General features: G+C 37.7%; 1 protein-coding gene across 3 annotated transcripts in view; it reads right to left on the reverse strand.

The window, feature by feature from the left end:
- hmcn1 (hemicentin 1) overlaps positions 1 to 23806 on the reverse strand; it is a 151337-nt gene that overhangs the window by 62013 nt on the left and 65518 nt on the right. For 2 of the 3 annotated variants that reach the window (XM_088349495.1, XM_088349494.1), the window contains exons 22-46: positions 22864 to 23029; positions 22600 to 22727; positions 21815 to 22066; positions 21642 to 21737; positions 20659 to 20853; positions 20451 to 20585; positions 20034 to 20177; positions 18890 to 19016; positions 18639 to 18793; positions 18232 to 18510; positions 17799 to 18080; positions 16890 to 16998; positions 16654 to 16823; positions 16313 to 16467; positions 15437 to 15560; positions 15216 to 15311; positions 13016 to 13192; positions 12716 to 12867; positions 12475 to 12598; positions 8015 to 8190; positions 5777 to 5873; positions 5300 to 5422; positions 5068 to 5223; positions 2443 to 2721; positions 972 to 1139 (exon numbers count right to left, since the gene is read on the reverse strand). In XM_088349495.1, the coding sequence (XP_088205621.1) occupies positions 972 to 1139; positions 2443 to 2721; positions 5068 to 5223; positions 5300 to 5422; positions 5777 to 5873; positions 8015 to 8190; positions 12475 to 12598; positions 12716 to 12867; positions 13016 to 13192; positions 15216 to 15311; positions 15437 to 15560; positions 16313 to 16467; positions 16654 to 16823; positions 16890 to 16998; positions 17799 to 18080; positions 18232 to 18510; positions 18639 to 18793; positions 18890 to 19016; positions 20034 to 20177; positions 20451 to 20585; positions 20659 to 20853; positions 21642 to 21737; positions 21815 to 22066; positions 22600 to 22727; positions 22864 to 23029 (4065 nt within the window). Of the gene's footprint in view, positions 1 to 971; positions 1140 to 2442; positions 2722 to 5067; positions 5224 to 5299; positions 5423 to 5776; positions 5874 to 8014; positions 8191 to 12474; positions 12599 to 12715; positions 12868 to 13015; positions 13193 to 15215; positions 15312 to 15436; positions 15561 to 16312; positions 16468 to 16653; positions 16824 to 16889; positions 16999 to 17798; positions 18081 to 18231; positions 18511 to 18638; positions 18794 to 18889; positions 19017 to 20033; positions 20182 to 20450; positions 20586 to 20658; positions 20854 to 21641; positions 21738 to 21814; positions 22067 to 22599; positions 22728 to 22863; positions 23030 to 23806 lie in introns of all 3 variants that reach the window. The other variant, XM_088349493.1, reaches the window with a different exon arrangement.

Genomic DNA, 23806 nt, shown 5'->3' on the forward strand with positions numbered 1-23806 from the left:
AAGAAAATCTAGCCAGCTCACAAAAATCAGGGCTCGAAATTGCTAATTAAGAAGCAAATTAAGTCAAAGTTACAGTGCATGAAGGTAAAAATACACGGTTCCCCTGATGCTGTTTTCTAAATGCGCTATTTTGAAGTCAATGTCGAAGTACAACGAAGTAAAGTCAGTAGAGTTTTTTGAGAACCAGCTTCTTCGGCTCGGCTCTTTTCGGGTCCCAAACGGCTCTTCAGGTTGTTTTTGCTTCTTTAATCCCTACACGACCAAATATTATGTAAAATTGTGCACAAATAGACGTAAAGGAATGGGGGGAAAATAGAACAAAAAAGAAAAAATTACCAAAATGAAAAATTTGTGAAAAGCTGAGAAAAAAGAAACAAAAAGAAAAGAAAAAAGAATGAAAAATTCAGAAAAAAAAACAAAAAAGAAAAGAAAGAAACAAAGGAAAAAAAGTAAATAGAGAACAAAAAGAAAAAAAGTAACAGCTAGGAAAAAATAAACACAAGGAGATTTTTTGCATTCAAATAACTTCCAATTATACCAAGTCAATCATGTTGCCAACATTGTACTTCCACGAAAAAAATGTGATTAAATACAGTTCTGTATCGTGTAACCGACTAAATAAGCCCCCCAAAATGTTAGTATTATGTGACAAAATATACCAGGGAAAAAAAAATGAAAATCTATACAATGTATACAAAAGCAGATGGGAATAGTGGAAAGTAAAGCATAAGTGTTCTTTGAACTCAGCTGCGCATTGTTAACACATTCTTAATAGAGAAAATATTTAACCTTCAACTTTTTAACCACACCTCAAATTACGCCTTTAATCTAATATTGTCATATTGCACACCCCTATGATGTGGTTTTAGATTGTCAGAGAGCTCATGTTACGTTAATTTTTATTGAGAGCATTTATCTTACCTAAACACTCTTTGGTCACAGTTGATAAAAGCAAAAACTTTGTAGCTTACCAGACAAAACACGAACAGAGTTAGTCCCTCTGATTGGTCGACCATCCTTAAACCAGCTGATGGTAGGAAAAGGAATGCCAGAAGCTTCACAGCTCAGAGCGACAGGGTTCTTCGCAACAACACTGATGTTTTCTGGGAACTGTACCCCACCAATGAAAGTTGGTGGAACTGAAAGACAAAAAGGGAAATAAATACCGTGTTTTCTGCACTATAAGGCGCACTGAATTGTAAGGCACACCTAGCCCAAAATAGAATTTTGTCATACATTTTTTTATACATGAGGCGCATCTGACTATAAAGTGCTGTAAAAGCTACCATGTGTAACCGATAGGCTCTTGATACACTTACGAGTCACAATATATAAAAATGCAGACATTGATCATGTTGCTGACCAAAATCACATCGCACTGTATGCAAAGGAAATCAAGCCCGGCGGGTACTATAGTTGTGGCGAGAGCATCAACATTTTACCACGTGGCCAACAGTGGAGCAGATAACAAACAAAAAGGCATTAGACATTATTTATACACTATTTTTACTCATGATGCCAGAAACACTGATTTGCATAGTACATTTTGCACACCTAACTACAAGGTGCATGCAACTAAGACTAGCGAAAGAGCTCCGGTGTGTAACTGTTGGGCTCATTATTCATTTATAATATATGTTAATGCAAAAATTGATCATGTTGCTAATCACACTGATCCACAGGAATCAAACCCGCGTAGTGGTGACGAGAGCATCAAGAGTTTGACCACCACTTGACCACCAGTGGATCAGATGAAAAACTGAAAGGCTTTAGACCTTATCTCATTATCATGCTAGTTTTACTCATGACGCCAGAAACATATTTTCCATAGTGTTTTTTGTTCTGCATTCTTATTGCTTAAATAGTTCAACAAACTTCCAACTTCTTCACTCGTGCGTCAATAATTTTCCTTTTCAGTCTGTATGTTAAAAGAGCTTGTATAATATTTTGTTGACTTTCTGTTTTCTCCATTCTCTAACATTTGTTGGTGAAGTAATGGGGAGACTGTTTAATCTACAAGAATGCTCTGTACAAATCAGTGTGTCTGGCACCATTAGTAAAAATTGTAGGATAACGAGATACGTTGTAATACCTTATCATATATCATTTACATCGCTGGTGGTGCAGTGGTAAAATGTCAGGGCTCTCGGTGGCTTGGTTTTGATTCCCGTTGCATACAATGTTTAGCAATTCTGGTGATTGCTCAACCATTGCACAAATAAGGTACTGCCATAAAACCTTGTAAGTAATGCATACCTATAATTATTACTGTATTCATATCCAATTTTATCTACCGTGGTTTGAGGTATAAAAAGCTCACTGGGTTATGATGCACACTTTCATGTTTCCTGCCAAATTTCTGGGGGTTTTAGGTGCGCCTTACAGGCAGAAAATACGGTAAATCAAATCAAAATGCAATGAGAATTCAAGATTGCTTGATACCGTGCACGGTGATGTCGTGCTTTTCTTCTGCCTGCCCCGCCACATTAACAGCAATGCAGGTGTAGCGTCCCGTGTCAGAAATTTGGGCATCTTTAATCTGAAGCAACCGTCCCTCGTTAATAAGTTTAGCTCCGTGCAGGCCTGTGATGGTCCGACCATCTTTCAGCCAGGTGAGTGCTGGCCATGGAATGCCATCTGCAGCGCATTCTAACATCAGGTTGCCTCCTTTTGTGACAATGACGTCGTCAGATTCTCCGTCATGTCTGATGGAAGGGCGGACTAAGGTGAGAAGACAACATAAGTTGGTATACACAATATGCTTGGTTAAAGTGTATACATGGTTTTAGTCGATTCCAGTGGTTGCTATTATTAATCGCCTTATTTTACCTGTTGCCCCAATTCATTTTAATCATAATGAAAACTATTACAGAGATTGAAAATTGTTGTAAATGAGTTAGCTGGGTTCTTTATTTGACTGACTGATGCTGTACACTTGGCTGTCTTTACACGCTCTTATTTTCAAAGGAAAGGTAAACTGCCAATATATAAATGCAATTTTCAAAGTTCCAATTATTCAGGGTTTGTACATCCTTTTCATAGGCAAATCCAAGCATTTTTATAGGACCTTTTTAAAGACACTTTTCCAATTTGTCCATTGCCATTTCAAGAATAAAACACAACATTATTGCATTGCTGATCAAAATTATTATTAATTAATTGTCATTATGATTGTCATCACTGATACATTAACAATGTATTTAAGGTAGGTGCAAAGCAAGCCAAAGAAAGTAAATCCTTCAAAAGTTCTATTTACTTTAATTTAATTTCATTTCATTTCATTGCTTCGTTTGTTGAGACAGACTGCTGAGAAACATGGCAACAAGTTCAAGTGTTTACAAGTACTTCACCCAAAATTCAAACACTCTCAAATCTTGAAAACACAACATTAAAATTCAACCATTTTCATGGACTTCAAACACTCATACAAACACTGTATTATGTTAGGATTTAAAGGTACAAGTATTTCTTTATATATTAATAGTATCATCTTGTGGTATCTTATTGATGAGTCCTTAAAATGTGGACATCCCAGCCATCTCCGGGCAGTGGGCAGGGGACACCCTGAACTGGTTACCAGCCAATCACAGGGCACACAGGGACAGACAACTCATTCGCTCATTCACACCTAGGGACAATTTGGACCGGCCAATTCACCTGAAACGCATGTTTTTGGAACGTGGGAGGAAACCGGAGTGCCCGGAGGAAACCCACGCAAGCACGGGGAGAACATACAATCCAAACCTATTAGGCCCTATTTGAAAAAAGCAATACCCCCAAAACCTAATAGTGAGTTGGGCCAGCTTTGGAAGCTAAAACAGAAATCAAATGTTTACGATAATGGGTAATGAGCCTTTCTCAACTCTGTGGAGGATTTTTTACCCACTCTTCTTTACTGCTTTGCTGCCTCAGGGCCAGGACAACATGCTGTGGTTGAAGGAATAATAAATTCTGTGGTTTAACCGAAGATCCTGAAGGAAAACGTCCACCCAACAGTTTGTACCTTTAAACTCAAGCGCTCTTGTATCATGCAGCAGGACAAAAACCCAGCAAGTCCACCTCTCATTGGCTCAAGTTCTGGAGTGGCCAAGTTAAAGTCTTATTTCGTATTTAAATTAAAGTGAGATATTTTAGAGTGACCTTAAACAGGCAGCTGTTCATGCTAGAAAACCCTCCAATATGGCAGATTTAATACAATTTTGCAAACAAGAGTGGGCCAAAATTCCTCCACAGCCTTGTAAAAGTCTCATTCCCAATTATCGTAAATGTTTGATATTGATAACACTGTCAAAGGATGGCCCAACTCTCTATTAGACTCTCTATTATATTCGGGCCACATAGGGCCAGATAAGTTTTGATTTTTTTTGTGTGCATAATAAACTGAATTACCATTTTAAAACTGCATTTTGTATTTTCTTGGGATGTCTATGTGTGATATTAAAATTGTTTTAATGATCTGAAACGTTTGTGAGTGATATGCATAAAACACATTTACTTATAAATGAAAATCTGTGTGCTGCTCCTTTTGAAGAAAAATTGTTAATCCTCATTATGAAAAAAAGTCCATGCAACAAGAAAATAATTACTGGATGTCTTGAATTGTTGGTAGTTGGTTAGTTCCATCGATAATTCTCACTATGACCCTCTGCCATACGGCAATAGAATTGTGCGCCTCACTCTCCATCTGCAGACCTTCATCACAGTCATACATACTCTTGGTATTAAAATATAATATGATCTTAAAATTATGCAATTTTGAAAGACAAAATCCAAAAATGGTGAAGGTAAATGAAAAAAAACTTTAACGCTGAATAAATATAACCATTTATTTTTGTCTTATATTATATTTCCATGATGCTAGGTGAGGCATGGCCTAACATGCCTCCCCTGACTGCAGAACACTGACTTTTTGCCTCAGTACCATAAAACTAAGTATGTTTTCCATATTTAAATCATTATTTTATTGGATCATAAGACATAACACGAAGAATCTCAATTAAATGCATATTCATTTGTCTTGACTGAAGAAATAAAGCGATGAAAAAGGTCAGTTAGTATTGTACGAACCATAAACCTGCAGGCTGTATTCCTTGGATGCGCTGCCGGCTGCACTGGAAGCCGTACAGACATAAGAACCCGCGTCCGCCCTCTCAGCATTAGATATCTGCAGCTGACGACCTCCTGACAAAACTCTGAGCCGCTCATCGGACTGGAGCATTGCACCTAAAGACCCCATTCTCATTAGTGCTTAGTTTAGTCAATGACTATACACAAAACATGTTTTGTATCTTGTATCTACCATCCTTTTTCCATCTTAGAATGGGAGGTGGTATTCCACTGGATTCACACACCAGTGTGATGAGACTTCCTTCAATCACGTTGTCTGGTGAAACTTCTTCTGAGCCTCGAATACTCGGAGACACTAAAAAAGGGATGAGTTACCCAAGAAAAGAAAAAGAAGGACCTCAGTAATGCACTCTAAATGTAATATTTATCATAATGGTGATTATTTGTTTTGCACTAAATTCATTCAACTAGTTCAGGGGTCTCCAACGTGGTTCCCCTCAGTAGCCCACGAACAGGTTCTGAAAAAAAGCTCCCAGTAAAGGTCATTGTGATTATCCAAGAAATTTGTCAACTAGAACTGGCCAAACAGTAATAATAGGTAGCTTTCAGTTTTAAAAAGGTTAGCAACCCCTGAACTAGGTTTATATTAGTTAGTTTAATGTTTTGGTTCTTTTAATGCATTTTCCTATCACATAAAGTAAGAACTTACCCCACACATTTACATTGTAGTTCTTTTCTGTCTTGCCAGCAATGTTTGTGGCTTCACAGGTGTACCTGCCTGAATCCTGTACCTGTGTTTTGTGAATCTAGCAAACAAATTAACAGAAAAGCTTAATTCAACTTACCACAAATTCAGAACGTGTACTTTCTAGACATACATAGGAAAGGTAATAAGATTGCAGCCCTAACATGTATTTTTTTATCCCAGTAAACAGAAAGAGAAGTCTCTTAAAATGACAGTTTATTGCATACAAGACTGAAAAATGTATATCTTGGGATTTATTTGGGAATTTTTCTTGCTGCTAAATGTTTGCTATTATACATTACACTGTTGTGACAATGCGTTATTTTTCATTGATCTTTCATTATAACTTAGGCCAGTCTCTAAGCACTACGTTGTAAATATTTTGCCTAGTTATTATTACATTCTTATTTTAAACAATGTTCACTATGTTGTTATCAATGACAACGAAGACCCTACTAATTCAATTCAATTCAATTCAAAATAAAATACAAATGATTTGATTTTCAAAATAACATTTTAAACCTTTTAGTAACCTTTCTTAACATCCCATGTACTGAATAAATAAATGTTGCTGGCTACAGACCACAGCACAATGTCTGGCCGCAATGATGTTTCGGCGATCTCCCTGGGGAACTGCAACTGCCTTTTGAGGTCACCTTTCTTTCTCCATTCGACTGGGGGCGAGAGGAGCCTTCCAGAGTGTAACGGGCGAGGGGCATTGGTGTTTTTGCGAACGTTGTCGCCAGCCCTTGTAAACTGGATGAGGTGATTTGATGGAGGAGCGGGTCGACTGTTTGCTTCCTGTCTGCAACCTTCGACTACCTTTGCCAGCTTCTTTAGGACGGCCTCATGTTGCCACCTGTAGCAACCTTGGGAAAGTGCCATCTTCCAGCTTGAGAGGATATGCTGAAGTCTAGCATTGATGGTACTACAAAGGGGGCAGATCACATCAGAGCCAAACCACAGATGTAGATTTTGGGGGTAGGGTAGTGTGTTGAAGGTTGCCTGGATCAGAAAGCTGAGGGATCTTCTACAGGTCGCGCCACGACAAAGGTCTTTCTATGACCCCTTCCCATGTTGTCCAGATGTCCTGTCTGCTCTGGGAAACCGCTTTGATGGTATGGCGTTCCTGCTTAGACCTTATCACTTCCGTCATCTCTTTCGTCTCCCGCTTGGAAGCCTTTGACCAGAAGAGGGGCACGTCGCTCCTGTCGACAACTTCGCGATGCTTTAACCAGCCGATTGACTGGTCGACCTCTTCTTCTGCCTTCTACCTCCTTCCTATTTGAACTTTGGTGTCCGCTGATCTAACAAGATGATCGGAAGACTCTCTCAAATCCAGAACCATCCGGGCCTTCTCCTTGTATCCTAGGCTGATAGAATGCAGCGGCAGTTGGAGTATGTTCCAACCAAATAGGCCCACATCTGAGAGGCATCTTGGCAGCCCCAGCCACTTCCTAATACAAGAGTTTGCCAGCCTGTCCAGCTTGCTTGCCAGTGAGAAAGAGACTTCACTCACCACAAAGGCCACATCACCTGATGGTACAGTATGTGCTGGTAATACCATACTATATTTGCCTGGGAGCTGGCTCTGATTGATCCTGAAGTCAACATTGATGGCAAGCTACCCACTCGGAGGATAGAACCCTACCACCGTTCACCACCTGTGATCCTAGGGTAGTATTTTTCATTTCTGGAATTCCCTTGACTCTGACTTTGACTGTGACTAGACCCCATCTGAATTTTTCCCATTGAGAAAAACTTAAATGAAAGGATCATCCATTTGGTCTTTATTTTAATTTTGACACACTATTCTGTAACTATTGTGTTGATATAAATGTTTTATTGAAGTGCTATATTTCAATTTCACAGTTTGGTTAGCTCCTTGAAGAACCTATTGGTGTACATATCCTGGAGTGGGTTGCATAAGCCAACTAAACTGTTCCCAAAAACCCAAAATATCTTCAAAGTGCATGCAACCAGTATATGCAAATAAATTATCCCACGTAGTTGAGATTGTAACTCAGAACTTCAGAAGTATAAAGTAGGAAAGCAGATAACCACTGTCCTGTGCTGCACACTTAGTAAGATGATTAAAGGCTTTGAGTCCAGGCCCCTGAATATTTACTGTCATCTTTAAATGACATCAACATGGTTACAGTATTTAACTAAATATTGAAGAAAGTAACTATTTTTACCTACCGTGAGCAAACTCCCATCTGATGAGAGATTCAGACTAGGTTTCCTGAACAGTGGTCGACCATCTTTGCGCCACAATAAAGATGGAGGGGGAATGGCATCACTGAGACAGTGCAGCTCTACAGGACTACCAAGCATCACAGTGGCATTCATTTCTTCACCCTTGATATTGGGCGGTACTGGGGAGGATACAGGTGCATGTCATTTCTGTCTTGTGAGTAAAAAGGCACAATTACTCACCAACAAATTAATTTAGGAATTTTTTGGATTCACATGTTAACTTAATGAAATTTAATATTGACAAATTTAGAACATTATAAATCTTTACCCAGCTCTTTATAAAACTATTGAGGGAGAGTCATAATTACAGCAAACACATGCAAATCCAGATTTATATACGAGTACATATATATATACATTTATATATATATATATATATATATATATATATATATATATATATATACATATATATATATATATATACATATATATATATATATATATATATATATATATATATATATATATATATATATATATATATATATATATATATATATATATATATATATATATATATATATATATATATATATATATATATATATATATATATATATATATATATAATTTTTTTTACCTATATATAAAATTGCAGTCATATACATATATCTCATTGCAGACAAACACTGATATTTGAGTGTGCAATAATTCACGGTTCACGGATCCTTTAACCGCATGGGTCTTCGGGGCACCAATGAAGACTTCCTTAATGTTGTCGGCCCAGTTCTTCTCAGTCTTTCTCTCCTCCTGCCTCTTGGACTCTTCCCTTGAGAGTCATCTTGGCCAGTCCTGATGATATTGTGACGTGACCATACCACTGAAGTTTCTATCTGCGCAGTTTTTAACAGTTCTTCCTATGGTCCAATGTTCTCTCTAATAGTGTTGTGCACTGTTTAGTTTGACTTATGGGCAAAGTAATGATGCCTAGTTTCCTGTAGCATCACATCTCCATGGCCTGGATTATCTTTTCCAGTTTTGCTGTGAGAGTCCATGTCTTCTGAGCGTGGTGGAAAATGGAAGCAGCCAGCGTTTGCATGAGTCTGATCTTTTATTTCACTTCTATGTTGTTGTCCCTCCAGATGGGTTTAAGTCTAGAAAGTATTTTTGACCATTCTACATATAATTCATGTGAGATTTTGCATGTATAGTACATGTGTTGATTTCAGTGTGTACCCTTGGATTTGGACATAGGGCAGAATAAGCAGGTAAGAAGAGCAAAACAACTGGTTGATCTACATTTTGCAAAAGGTTCATGAGAAAAGGAGCAATGAGTACAAAGGTGTCATCAAGTCATTGAAGTATATGCGAATGTTCAACAAAGCAAAACAAGAATGGGTTTTAAAAAAATCCTGGTAAGTCCTGATCGGAATTATTGACATAAACGATTTAGTTAAAACAAGATGGGGACAAGGAAACAACTGAAGGACTTTCAAAACCCTTTTAGTCACTCAGGGTTGACAAGTATGCATATGGAACTTCTCTCAGCAATCATACATGATCCAACATCCTGTATCAGGAATTCCCTTCTATTTCTGTACTGCATATCCTCATTAGTGACACAGTTTTACGGGAGTCTTTCCCAGCAAAGGAACAACATAATCTTAGATATAGGACTTTAATTGTGTATCTATGTTCTCACAGTTTGTCATTTGACTTACTGCTTTTACTGTTATGTTCTGGTTTCCTTCTTATTACAATATGTATTCTGTGTAGCACTATTTAGTTATTCTATATAACACGCTACAGTGGGCATTTGCACGTAACACTGGGTATTTGTATTTTGTATTCTTTTTGTTTTATTATTGTATTGTTCTCAGCGAAGGGATGCTGCTGGAAATGTGAATTTCCCTTCAGGGATGAATAAAGTATCTATCTATCTATCTATCTATCTATCTATCTATCTATCTATCTATCTATCTATCTATCTATCTATCTATCTATCTATCTATCTATCTATCTATCTATCTATCTATCTATCTATCTATCTATCTATCTATCTATCTATCTATCTATCTATCTATCTATCTATCTATCTATCTATCTATCTATCTATCTATCTATCTATCTATCTATCTATCTATCTATCTATCTATCTTTTTGTTAAGTATTTCGTGTTTTTCCCCCTTTTTTGACACTGTCTTGTCAACTAGCACTGTGTGACACTGTGTTTGTCCTTCCCCTCCCTGGTGTTAGCCTATCAGCTCTCTTGTCCTTATGTTGTTTGTCCAGGTGTTTCTTGTTTGTCCCGTTATTACATGTGTCTCTAGTTTCTGATCTTTTTTAGTTGCAGTTAAGAACAGGACGGGGTACTGCTGAGGCAATAAATGCATTCAGCTACTTAATAAGCCAAGAATATTGAAACTTTGTGCAGGTGTATACAGATGTGCCAAAAATTCCGGTCACAAGTGAAACAAGATTTGTGTAAGTAATGGGCTCGGTGTGTACACTCCCGTGTCAGTGTAGGTTGAAGTGGGTGGAAATAGAAACACATTAAAGGACAGTAATACGTTCAGATTCTGCTTAAGTTATTGAATGTGTTGCATCATTTGATTCCATCAGTGGGCAGGACATTCTATACCAAGTTCTGAACACCGTTCACAGGAATTACGGGGAAAAGGGGGGTTGTATTTGTACAAGCTGGCAAAAAAAAGGAACTGAGAGCTAAAAGGGTTGAAATGCAAATAAGCATTTGTAAGGCAGAAACTAAATGGATCATATATAGCAGAACATGTAGGATAGAGAGAGCAGATGAAGACACATGTATAAAATTCAACAAAATGTTGGAATGGCAAGGGTTCTTGGCAAAAACAGAAGAGATTGTGGTGCACAGACAAAGGATTGGGCACAGTGCTTTAAACAAAACTTTAAACTGATCAGGAAACACAAAATTGTGTGAAGAATATCAGAAGGAAGAATCAGTAAAGCATGTCATAACAGAGTTCCGGACGTATGAAATGCAGAGCGAGAAGATGAAAAATGGTGAAGTAAAGGAAATGTCATTAAGGATTGTTGGAGATGAGTAACAGTTCTCAACAAAAAATACTTTTACAATTTTACAGGGCTTATAAATAGTGTTTGGGGAGTTTGGTAGAGAAGAGAGGGTCAATGGAGTAAGTTAGTGGAATTGGGGTGTATGAGTTTGTATGAGACAAATATCCGTAATGATAAGTGGCGGTAATGCACCAAAGTGAAGGATGCCCACCGCCTTTTAACTCAAAGTTGTTTGGCGTGTCAGTTTTTTTCCTTCTATTGATAATTTGTTTGTTACTTTGTACCTGGTTTTTGCTAATAAACACAATCCTTATTTGTGCATGCCTGCCTTATTTTCAGCAACCCTGCATGTTGGAACTATCACGAACCATGATATTTTCAATAAGATTCTTATTATGTTTTCTTTAACTACTTGTTTGTTTAAATATGGACTGATTGAAAAAAAATGACTGCAAGGCAATTTTCTCCGTCTATAAATTTATGAAATAGGATGCAAATCAACCCTCAACTCAGTATTTGGCCTGTGGTGGAGAGCTGCTGAGGGCATGCTGGCAATTACAATTGAAAATCTGGCTATCTTTATTTCTTTGAACATGATATCCTTGATCTTTCAAAGGAAACACACACATTCTAGATGTTTGCTTTCACAGACTGTTAAAACAGGCATTGCAAGAACATGCACACATGAGTAACTTCCATGTAAACTGCCTTTTGTGTTGCCAAAGTGATATCCCCTTTGATTGGAGTTGTACACGCCATAATGTTAAACTCGCTGCAGGAAGCTGACAATGTTTATTAAAAGCTTAGCTCATCCTGGACACACTCCTTCTCAACCTGTGCTTTTCAAGACCCTTGTTATATGCTACCAGTGCTATCTGTCACTTTGGTGGATTACAAAATGCAATCCGATGTTACAGGCAAATTGTTCATTAAAAAAAAAAGGTTGAAGTTAAACTGATAGTTTGGTATGTATTTTCTTTATCTAAATTATTCCTTGAGTAAAAGTAGGTGCATGCCCAGTGGTTCAGGTCAGGTTCAGGCCCGGGCCCAAGATCTTACCTCTACTTTGGACGTATGATCCTCATACATTTAAAATATAATGTCATTGTGTTGTAAAGCTGTGTGCAAATATTTTGTTCTTTCCTCGTGTTAAATACTGGTTGATTTGTTTTTGTGCTGAGCCAAAATAATGAGCCAAAAACAAAAACAGAACATTTAAAGCCCCTTTCAGTCAATGTACTTTTTTCAGGTACTTTATTCTAGTGTGACTCTGAACATTTAAGCAAGCAGAATGGTGCTAGTTACGCCACAAAAACCTCCATTTGATGCCATGGCTTTGACGTTTTCTCTGAACCTTTGTAATTCTTTGGGTGAAGAAGACATTGAAAAACCAATGACATACTCACCATACACTCTTAAATCATAATCCCGCTGTTGCTCTCCTCCAGCGTTGACAGCAACACAGGTGTAGCGGCCCATGTCACCCACCTGTGCACTGCTCAGGGATAACACATTACCATTGGACAATACCTAAGAGCAAGACACAGTGTGAGTGTGTCTGTAAGAATAGGGCGGATAAAATTGAATGCAAGTTGTGTCAAGCAATATTTTTTGTTTATATAGAACGACCTATTTAAAATGAATAACCTGTATGCCATGAGATGCACTTGTCACAGGGCTTCCATCTTTGAGCCAGGTGAGATTAGGTAAGGGCACTCCAGTAGCTTCACATTCCAGTTTGCTAGCTTCATTCACCACTACTGTAACTGTGCCACCACGGCTCGATATAACCGGAGGTACTGCACCAGAAAAGCAAATCATAGATTTAAAGTACAGAGTCATAAAAGCAGTCTGACATTCACCCTGCTTTAAACAGGGAGAAACCAGACAGATACAAGACATCAGTAAACAGTAAATAGCAAAAATCAGAAAGGAATTAAAACAGACCGAACACGTGCAACCTGTGGAACATCTCATCAACTCCAGCCAAGTTGACAGCTACACATTTGTAAAGGCCTGCATCAGATAGCTGAGCTGTTTCGATCTCCAACACCTGGCCACGTTGCAGGATGGTCACCCCAGCTGCACTTGTCAAAAGTCCACCATCTTTGTACCATGTTATTGCTGTGACACAAAGAAGCTTGTGTGGGTATTAGGAGGTGATTATATTGTAAGTGACAAGGTAATTTTATACTAGTGAGGTACAGTACGGTACTCATATTTACTTAGCACTGAGTGAAAATCGGTAAAAGATCATGTTAATTCAGTCATTTTATTTCTGGATCAATACAAATACAAATAGTTTTTAGGCAAAATGTAAAGTACGAGCAATGTTCCATAGTATTTTTTTTCTTTGACTGACACTGACATGTTCATTCCGCCTGTTCCAGTTTTTAATATTGGACACCTGCAAAGGAGAGCGCATAGGACGCTAGTTTGTTATTTACACTATTATTCCTCACTGTTGTTTGTTATTTTGACTATTATGCACTGTATATTTCATTGTCACTATCAGCTGATAATGTTCTTTTATTTCCTAACCCTTCAGGGGGCGACTGCTTTTTGTAAACCAAGGAGATTTGATAAAAGAAAGTGCTCAGGGGAGAGCTTTTAGAAGAGACAAGCAAAATGGCTCGGCATTGTCGAGCTGATAGAAGATTGGATTTGGCTCGTTGAAGTGGCCCGTGGTCGGGAGCTGCAGCACACAATTAGGCCGAAAGAGGGTGTTAGAGACCACGAAAGCAGACTACACAAAAGCAAATGTTTATCAATTCTGCTGATATTTTTATGGTTTCTTGACACAAAACCTAGCTATTGAATCTCACAGAGGCCTTTGTAAATGTGTAACTGTGTAAATTTAATGAAAATCGGTTCAGCCACATACAAGTACTGTAGTTAAGATTTAGACAAGATTTGTAATTTGGCATTGTGAGGGGTTTTTGTAAAGTCCTCCCCTGTTCTTGCAAGTCCAAAATTCATTGATGTCTTCTCTGCTTATTTTGGGTAACCATAAACTTATCAGATGCCGATACAGATTCTCAACTTTTGAGTAGTATCTATACTTATAATTTAAACTACTTGTATTTAAAATTCAATTCCAACTGTAAAAAGTTATTTTTAAATATACATATATTTACTCCAACATAATATTTGTCTTAAATATTGCATTTACTTAATTGCAATTTAATATTAATGTCATTTATAGTTCTTGAATACTAAATGGCCACTAGAGTGAAGCTGATACAGGTATTTGCTCACCGTTGTGAATGCCAAGAACATTTTAAAAGGCTGGTATCATTAACTACAGCATTAAATCATATGAAATTGATACTTGGCCATTACTACCATTGACACATCTTTTAATGTTATCTCCCTCAAAATATAATACAGAGACCTCTACATATCGTAAAATCGTACATGCCCATAAAAATGCATCAAATTCATGGCAGTTCTAATTGTAATTTGTATTCCCTATAGTGAGGGTATCAGTCTGATATCTACACCTGTACTCACCCATCCCTACTTTGAATGTTGTGTAAAATTTCCCAATTACTATTTCCCCAGTGTTTTATTTATATATATTTTAGTGTCTACTTTTGTAAAGAATCGCAATTTATTACTTCAAAGTTCAATTCAATTTTTATTTAGCCCAGACAATACTTACAAACACATATTATGGTTGAAGTCAATATTTATTGAACAATATGTTTTTTTTTGTCGACTACTCTAAAGTCAGTAAGTGTACTGTGTATAATCTTAAAAGACAATCATTTTGAAAGGTAAAAACTGACAAAAATAATAGTTTTAAAAACATATATAGATCTGAAAGTGTGCAGAATATCCTCCGTATAATGTTTTTACATTTTATTATTTTACAGACCCCGGTAGATCTGGAACAGACCGTTATTACAAACACCTCCCCAAAATGTCCTCAATTATCCTGGAATGTTTGTGCTTATCTGTTCAGAGCACGCTCCAGCGCACATAAAGAATTGCCAATGGGATAGAAAAAAGTCACCCACTGGGAGTCATCTGAGATCAATTTTCTGCTGCTACTTTAATGGAAAGGCCAAAGTTACAGCATAGGTCAGTAAGAACATTGCCTTTGAACTAAAACAAAATACAACAGAGTTTTTGTTGGTCTCACCAGGTACTGGACTGCCCGTGGCCTTGCACTCAAGCGCAGTGGAGAAACCTGACAAGATGGTCTGGTTGACAATCTCCCCAGAGAAGCTAGGGGGCACTATAAAACCAACAGATACGTACAGTGTTAATAACTGTACAAAAAAACATTCTAACACATGCGTAAAAACAAATGCATGACTAAAAACGAAATGTGGGGGTATCCACGCTTAAGTGTTCTGTTACCATGAACATTCAGCCGTATGCTTTTTTGAGCTTCACCAGCAGCATTTGTGGCCAGGCATGTGTATTTCCCGGCATCTTCTTGTCTTGTCTCTGTGATCCTTAGTACTCTGCCTGCTGACTCTAGCTAATGTAATAAAAAGATATGTCAGAAGCAATCAATATTTATAGTTGTTTCAGATAACTAATAATAACCTATCAGTGCTGTAAACAGTAAATTCCTGTCTGAAAAATCCAAGTCTTGCACGATATTGACATTGATTTTCCCTAAAGTCGCTTCTATGATTGGAATAAGTGGAGCAATTTAGTGCTTAAAAGCAAGGACCTAATATAATGTTTTGTTTTAATCATGAGAGTTTAAAAAAAAATAACAAAAGAGACTCTATTTATTATCAAATATGAACGGAAATTTCTCCCAGGCCCGAACCCTCGACCATATGTTTTAACCCAATGCGACTCAAACCGCTTGCCCACCCTTGCGCTAAAAAAATAGCGAAGGTAATCATTAATTTGGTAGATATACTTTTTTTTTTTTTTTTTTTTTTTGCCTTATCTCTACAGTTTGCTACCAATCGTGGAACTGAATTAAAACCTGTAGATTTTGTATTGTGGATAACTAAAAAAGTGAAAATAGGATTTTTTTTCCGGGAGAGAGACAAAGGTCCAATCTTTCATTTGGTAGTATGTCTATACAACCCTAACATGCAATCTTCTCTTGACCTTGAAAAATCAGTAAAATTGCTGGAAATTTCTAGCACTGAAAACATCTGGTCCGCGAAAAAAGTAAATTACCTATTTTATATCTCTTATTTTGTATCTTATATAAAATACACATACATTTTTTTATGTTTTTAAATAAGACTCAAATAATCATTCAACCTTAAAATGCTCCTGTGATGCGTCAACAGGTTGCCCATCTTTAAGCCAGGTGATTGTGGGAGCAGGGATTCCATTGGAGATGCACTCCAGTCTAACTGCTTTGTGCAGAACAACTGCACGCTCAGCATTCCCAGTTGAACGAATCAATGGAGGAACTGGAAGAGTTCAAAGGGGAGAGTCATTGTGTTTTTTGTAAAACAGAGGAATGGTTGGTAAAATTGCAGTTGAATAAAGCAAGCAATAAAGAAAATATGTGTATTCACTTGAAGATTTTTTGCAGCTTGTATTTAAAATAGAATAATTTACATGGGATGTCAACATCATTTGAAAGAAACCATTACCTTGCACTAACACATTTATGTCTTTCTTGTGCTCTCCTCCTTCATTGGTGGCAACACATTGAAAGTGGCCTGTGTCAGAGACCTGAACACGCGGAATAATTAGACGGCGCCTGTTGGCTGCAAGTCGCAGACCATCACCGTGTCTGACTGCTTCCCCATCTTTATACCATCTAAAGATGAAGATCGTTTCAATAACTTTGGTAATTCTGTGTAACAGGACAAAGATAAGGTCTTACTTGATGGTAGGTTCAGGTGACCCTGTGACATGGCATTCCAGCTCCAAAGGGCTGTTGATTATTACTGTGCTGTCAGTCATTACATCTGCTTCATCAATTAAAGGTGGCACTAAGGGGAGATAATGGAGTTGTATAAGGCACTCAAATCTAAGCTAAACAGTACTAAGTTGTAGAATCTGAAGGAAAAAGCAAAAAAAGCATTTTTTGTCTATTTCAAGTAAATTGCTTTTTTACCATCAAACCAACAAATCGGCAATATTGTAAGGGCAACTTGCCGACCTACCGACTGACATAGAGAGAAAGAGAGAGAGAGAAAGAGAGAGAAAGAGAGAGAGAGAAAGAGAGAGAGAGAGAAAGAGAGAAAGAGAGAGAGAGAGAGAGAGAGAGAGAGAGAGAGAGAGAGAGAGAGAGAGAGAGAGAGAGAGAGAGAGAGAGAGAGAGAGAACAAATTGAAAACAGTTTGATTTTAAAGGTATAGAGTATTTTAAATTCGTTGATGTTTTTTGGGGGGGCGTGCCTTCATTAAAGGTACTTGCCGACTTACCAACTGAGAGACAGAAAGCGAGAAAGAGTGAGAGAGGACGAATTGAAACTCAGGACAGCACCACGTTGGAAACCCCTGTATTAGAATGTCTTTTACCTTTTACTAATGTTACTTTTGTGTAACCTTGCTAGCAAGAACCATTACATAAGATATGACAGATTTAAATATGTTCAAGTAATACTTCAATGGGAGAACAAGTTTCTATTCTTTTGAAGTACAGAAGACAGATGGGTAATGTGGTCGTTTGAGCATGATCTTTGCAAATCGTTGTTTCATCTGCGACAGTGGTGTCACTTCAAGAAATACTCTACTTGCTTTTAAAATCACTTGAAAATCCACCTCTGAAACCATACGTTAATGCATACCTAAAACACTGACGTCATACATGACTTCGGTCTCCCCAGCAATGCTCGTTGCCACACAAACATAGCGTCCTGAGTCGGACACTGTGGCTGATAAGATTTCAAGTTTTCTCCCTTGGTCAAGCACTCGGACACTGTTACCATCTTGGACTGGAACTCCATCCTTAAGCCAAGTAAGGGAAGGGATGGGGTTGCCTGCAGCCTCACATTCTAAGGAGAGAGGCTTGCTGAGAACCACCTTTCGTTCAGAAGATACACTCTGTCCCCCTGCTATGGAAGGAGGCACTGAGGGTGGGGGAGAAAGAGAGAATGCAGAAAAAGATCTCACATGATTCTATTTCCACAGCAGTTTTGATATACAAAAGTGTAGATTCATTCTTAGGTTACCTTTACACTCACACTGCAAAAATACTGTTAGTAATGAAATATTTCTTACAGTAGACATCAAGCTCAAAGCTTTTTTCAGCAGTTCCTGACACACTGGTGACCTTGCAGGTATACTGGCCGGCATCTGACACCTGCACACGAGGGATTTTCAGGTAGCGACCATTCTCTACGTACTGAGACTGGCGGCTGGACAGGATGGGCGCTCCTTTTCGGTACCAGGTGATTACAGGGAATGGTACTCCTCGTGCCTCACACTCAAGTGTGACAACTGTGTCCAGAAGGGCGGTAACGTCTGTGGTTTGGTTACCACCTCTGATGAATGGGGGGACTTAAAAAACAAGGAAGAAAGCCATGTCAGATGTTGTCTCAAAGTGTCCAAAATGTTTTGTCAGTCATTCCCTGGATTTAAACTACCTTTTTAATTCTCTCATTTTTTAAATTATTTTTTTCACTCACCGTACACATTAAGATTAAAGTCCTTGGACTGTTTTCCAGCTGCATTCATGGCGCTACATTGATACCTAGCCTTATCCCCTAGATGAGCACTCTTTATTCTTAAAACTCGACCTTCATCCATGACTTCCAAGTTTGGACCTCCAAGAAATACAGCTCTGGAAATACCGAATATGACATAGTATAAGTAAATAAATAGATAATTAAGAATGACTTTATTTCCTTTCAATATCAATGCATTAGTTGGTACTAACTTGCGATCCTTGTACCACTGAATCATGGGGAATGGCTTTCCTTCCACTTGGCACTCCAACCTGATCTCCTGTTGGAGAATTCCAGAGATATCTTGGGGAGAATCAGAGCCTGCAATGGTTGGTGGGACTGGGACACAGAAAACAGGCGTTAATGGTAATATATTCAAAGTTCTATAATGAACTTTAGAAGGTAATCATTTGGACCTAGGAGATTTATTTAAAGAAGTGTTCCTCAATCTTCTTTTTAGAAATGTAACCCTGTAAAATATTTATCAAAGTAACCCTCAATTTAAAAGCCTTTTTGATGAAAAAAAAGCTCTTTTGTATCATCTGAGTGACTATCTTTGGAATTCTGGTATGTTTTTACTCATGTTTCTAGTTCTAAGTATTTAAAAATGGTATTTTCTTGTTGCGTGGTATTATATTCATTACAATACGATTACCGGTACTATCGTTATTATTTATTACCTCCCTTTCCAGTGAAATTAGAAAATAACCCTTAAAATTTTTCTTATGGATAACAATTGGCAGCAGGAAAATAATTTCACTAAATTAAAACAGTTTTCTTGAACTAAAATATAAACAATAAGAAGACATGCTCAAATAAGATCTAGTGTACTTAAAAAACATTGCCAATGGGACAGTATTTTTAGATTTTTTTTATAAAGAGACAGTGTGTAATATTTAGTGCCGCCCTGTGGTACAAAAAACTTTCATTCAGTAAAAAAACAAAAACATTGAGTTAAATACGTGGTAGAAATATATGAACTAACATATCAATGTTAATTTTAATTATCATATGTTGAGAAAATGTTTCTTTTACATTGTAGAATTCCTACTAGGTAGTTGCCGCCATATTGTTCTGACATCTTGCTGCTACGCTGTGCTCTGTGGCACTGGCTTTTACATTAGACAAAACAGTTCCATCTAATGATCAAATATTACACACTGGGGCTTTATGTATTTATTTCAAACTATCACACAGCATCAACCACGAAACTAAAAGACCACAAAGAGATATTTTAAGATAGATGTTATCTTCCTAATTCAAATGACATGGTGCATCACACACGCACACAAAAATGATCATAGGTACTTTATTTCCTAATATACTTCATCATTCGTCATTAGTGCTTTCACTTACCCAATACATTCACAAAGAAGTCTTTTTCTGTGTTTCCGGCAATATTGATGGCTTTACAAGTGTAGTTGCCAGTATCTGCTGTGACTGCCTTCAGTAGTCTTAACATTTTCCCTTGATCGGTAATCTGAATGCTGTTACTAGCCTCTACCTATTGAAAAGCACATGAAATTATTGAACAGAAGATTTTATTTTAAAATGACAGAATGGCAGGTCATTATTTACCTATACTTGTCTAAGTAAAGCAAGTCATTTATACAACTAAAAAATCCTATTGCTCTGCTTTAAAAATAAATGAATCAAAAATTGCTTTTATCTAATTTGCTATGTCTAAACCTAAATACAATTTTATATCAAGCTCCTATAAAGCTCAAACACAATGTGAAATATGGCACTTGATGTCTGACAATTAAATTTTACTTACAAGAACTCCATCTTTGTACCAAGTGATAATTGGCGTAGGGCTTCCTGTTATATCGCAGAGCAAGTTGGTGGGCTTGCTTTGAACTACAGATATGCTGTCTGGTGCATCCCTGTCATGGAGTGTTGGGGGCACTGTCAAACATATCATTCATTTAGACTAAGAAAGAGCTTTAAAAGTTCTGAAAACATGAATTGTATCAGTCACCATTGACTTTAAGCTGGTACTTCCTTTCTGTAGAGCCGGCATCATTAGCAGCAGCGCAGACATATTCCCCGTCGTCCAGTGGTGACAGAGATGCCAGAATCAAAAGTGTTCCATCCTCCAGGATAGACACACCTGGCTCATTACCTGTAAGCTCCTGGCCGTTACGTGACCACCGAATCACTGGCTTGGGAAAGCCTGCGCCAGCAATAAAAGGATCAAAGTTATTGTGCTGAAATTGTATAAAATGCAGAATGGCTTCTTTGTTCAGTAAACCTAGACATATGTCGCCTAAATGTATACCGTGAAGGTGCCACACAAATAAAAACGCCAACCCCAAAATAATAAAGTTGTAAGTGAATCAATAGGAGCGATATATAAAGGAATGGACGCAATTGCCAGCAGCAAAAGATCCAGGATAGCAGACAACATAGTAAGCAGATATTGCTGCAAAAACACTAGTCCATAACTCGGCAATGACGTACAGAGGGGACGAATCACAAGATCTTCAAACGTTTTAGAGACACAGGGAGTTAATTTCAGTGTACCATCCGAAATTAGGTGCCACTGGACTTTTGCATTATGTTATTATCTATTGGTTGGTTGGTTGGATCTTTAAACCACCAGGGACATAGGTGTGTCTTGGGCAAGTACAGCCTGGTGGTATTTAATGTATATTTTGATTGTGTATTGTCTGTTGATGACTTAGCACAATCCGTTGCTGCCTGGTTATCCTGGAATCGGGATTACTTCATGAGCGACCCCTTCTCAAGGTTTCTAATTTTTCTCTTTTTCTTGTGTCGGTTTTGGATCAGGGGATATTGTAATGGTGGTCTGTGCAGCCCTTTGAGACTTTTTGTAATTAATGGCCATAAAAATAAATATGACTTGACTACATTCTTGAAAGTAGCATGGATTAGCTACTTTCAACAAAGAAAATAGTCTATTTATCATGAAAACACATGTAATTGATTACAGGGATGTACCTTTTGCAGGGCAGGGGAAGGCAATTCGCTGGTTTGCAATTCTCTCCTGTAAAGGACTATTGAATGGGGGCTCCAATACTTCTACCACTGGGGGAACTGAAAAAGAAAAGTCTGGTAAAACTGCAGCATTTTTCAAAAAAAGTTCTGATATAAAAGCAGCATTTCAAACCAACCCTGTATTAGGAGTTCAACTTGAGCTTGATCACTGCCAGCAATGTTGGATGCTGTACATGTGTATGTTCCTTCATCATCCAGCCCCACTGGGCCCAAGGTAAGACTGCCAGCAGGTGACACTGGATACGTCTTGCCATCCTTTGTCCAGGAAAGAGTAGGCTTCGGTATGCCTTGTACTACACACGGGAGCTCGACGAAATGATCCATCTGGACCTTCATCAGCTTAGGACCAGGCTGGATACTCGGTGGCACTGATGGGTGCAGTTCAAGATCAAAACTCTTTCGCTTTAGCTAAACATGTACGCTGCTCAGAGGTGCATTGCCGCGGCTTTCACATATTTATTTACAATTAAAAAAAAACGAAACACAAACAACAGTAGAGTCTTGAATCAAAATATTCTAAAATGAGGGGAAGAGACACGTTTATAGGCGCAGTAGCAGTTAAAAAGTCAGGGCTCTTTGTATGTCTTTGGGCACTGGTGCGGTATTTTATTTTTTATCAATTTAGAGTACAGAAACCACTTTTAAAAGCCATTCTTTATAAACACAACGTGTTGCTACTATCGGGGGACCTTTAAAAATGTTGTAGTTAATAACAGTCTCAACTATTCTTCTTCAATAACTATTAAAATATATGTTCTCATTTTCAGGCTGTTTTCTTCTACCTGATATTAAAAATAAATTAGAAACACAGCACTCTGTAAATAAGATATCTTGTATGTTGAAATTATAACATGATGACTATTTGTCATCATCATAGTTGATTGTGTTCATGCGAACTTACCCTGCACATTGAGTTCAATAGATTGAGTCAGGTTGCCGGCAATGTTGGATGCAACACAAATGTAAATTCCACTGTCTGACACTTTGGTCTCTAGGATTTTTAGTGACCCTGAAGGGAGCTGATTGTGCCTGGAGTAGAAAGGAAATTACCTTGTGTATTGGTGCCGTATAATTTTATGTGAACAGCAATTATATACACAGATGTTAGGAAAAGATATAAAAAAAAAAACATTAATATTGTAAGTTAAATATATGTAGTTTTTACCTAGGGGAATAAGGAGAGATAAGCTGCCTCCCCTTGGACCAGCTGATAGAGGGTGGAGGGACACTGTGGACTTCACATGGTAAATTTGCATCTTCACCCTCTATTACTGTTGTTCTTGTTGACCCAAAAGTACCACGAGCAATACCACCATTGGACTTTGGGCGGACTGTGAAACCAAAGGATGAAAACAAAAATGTGTCTATGAATAAAATAAAGCAATTTCATAGTGTACAGCATATATATTGATCCCAATGTTTTTAAGATACTGAACAAATTAGAAATGAAATTATCCATCTATCATTATCTCCACCGCTTATGGGCTATCTCTGAGCAGTGGGCAGGGAACACCCTGAACCAGTTGTCAGTCAGTCGCAGGGCACACAGAGACAAACAACCATTCACACGCTCACACATACTCAGGGACAATTTGGAATCACCAATTAACCTGCTATGGATATTTTTAGAATGTGAAAAAGGCTGGTAGCTGGATTCGAACCTATGACCTCAGAACTGTGCGGCATCAGCAATAAAATATGTGCAGATGCGCTGATATATTTATGAATATCAAAATGATTATTTTTTGATAGTTGTTTATAGTTATTAAAGTGATAAAATTTGAAAGTATTAATTCAAGGTTCATGGATCACTTAACCACCACCGTAATAGGGGCACACCTTCCTCTGGTGTGCCCATCCCTCTCTAGGCCGTTTTTGGGGGGTTGGGGTTTGCTCCCCCACATGAAGTACTAGTTATTTAATGTATTTCATAAAAAAATCATTACACTTATAGTAAACAGCCTTTCAGCTTTCTTGAAACCTTTTTGAGGAGACGGACCAATCATTCACAATGAGGTAGAAAAGACATAGATAGAAAAGTATCACTGGAAAATTAGGTAAAATTCCATTACTTTGTCTTGTTTACATTTTTCCTCCACCTTCTACTT

This window comes from Urocampus carinirostris, chromosome 12 (assembly GCF_059441175.1).
Source record: "Urocampus carinirostris isolate Australia breed hairy pipefish chromosome 12, RoL_Ucar_1.0, whole genome shotgun sequence".
NCBI classification, from domain to species: domain Eukaryota; kingdom Metazoa; phylum Chordata; class Actinopteri; order Syngnathiformes; family Syngnathidae; genus Urocampus; species Urocampus carinirostris.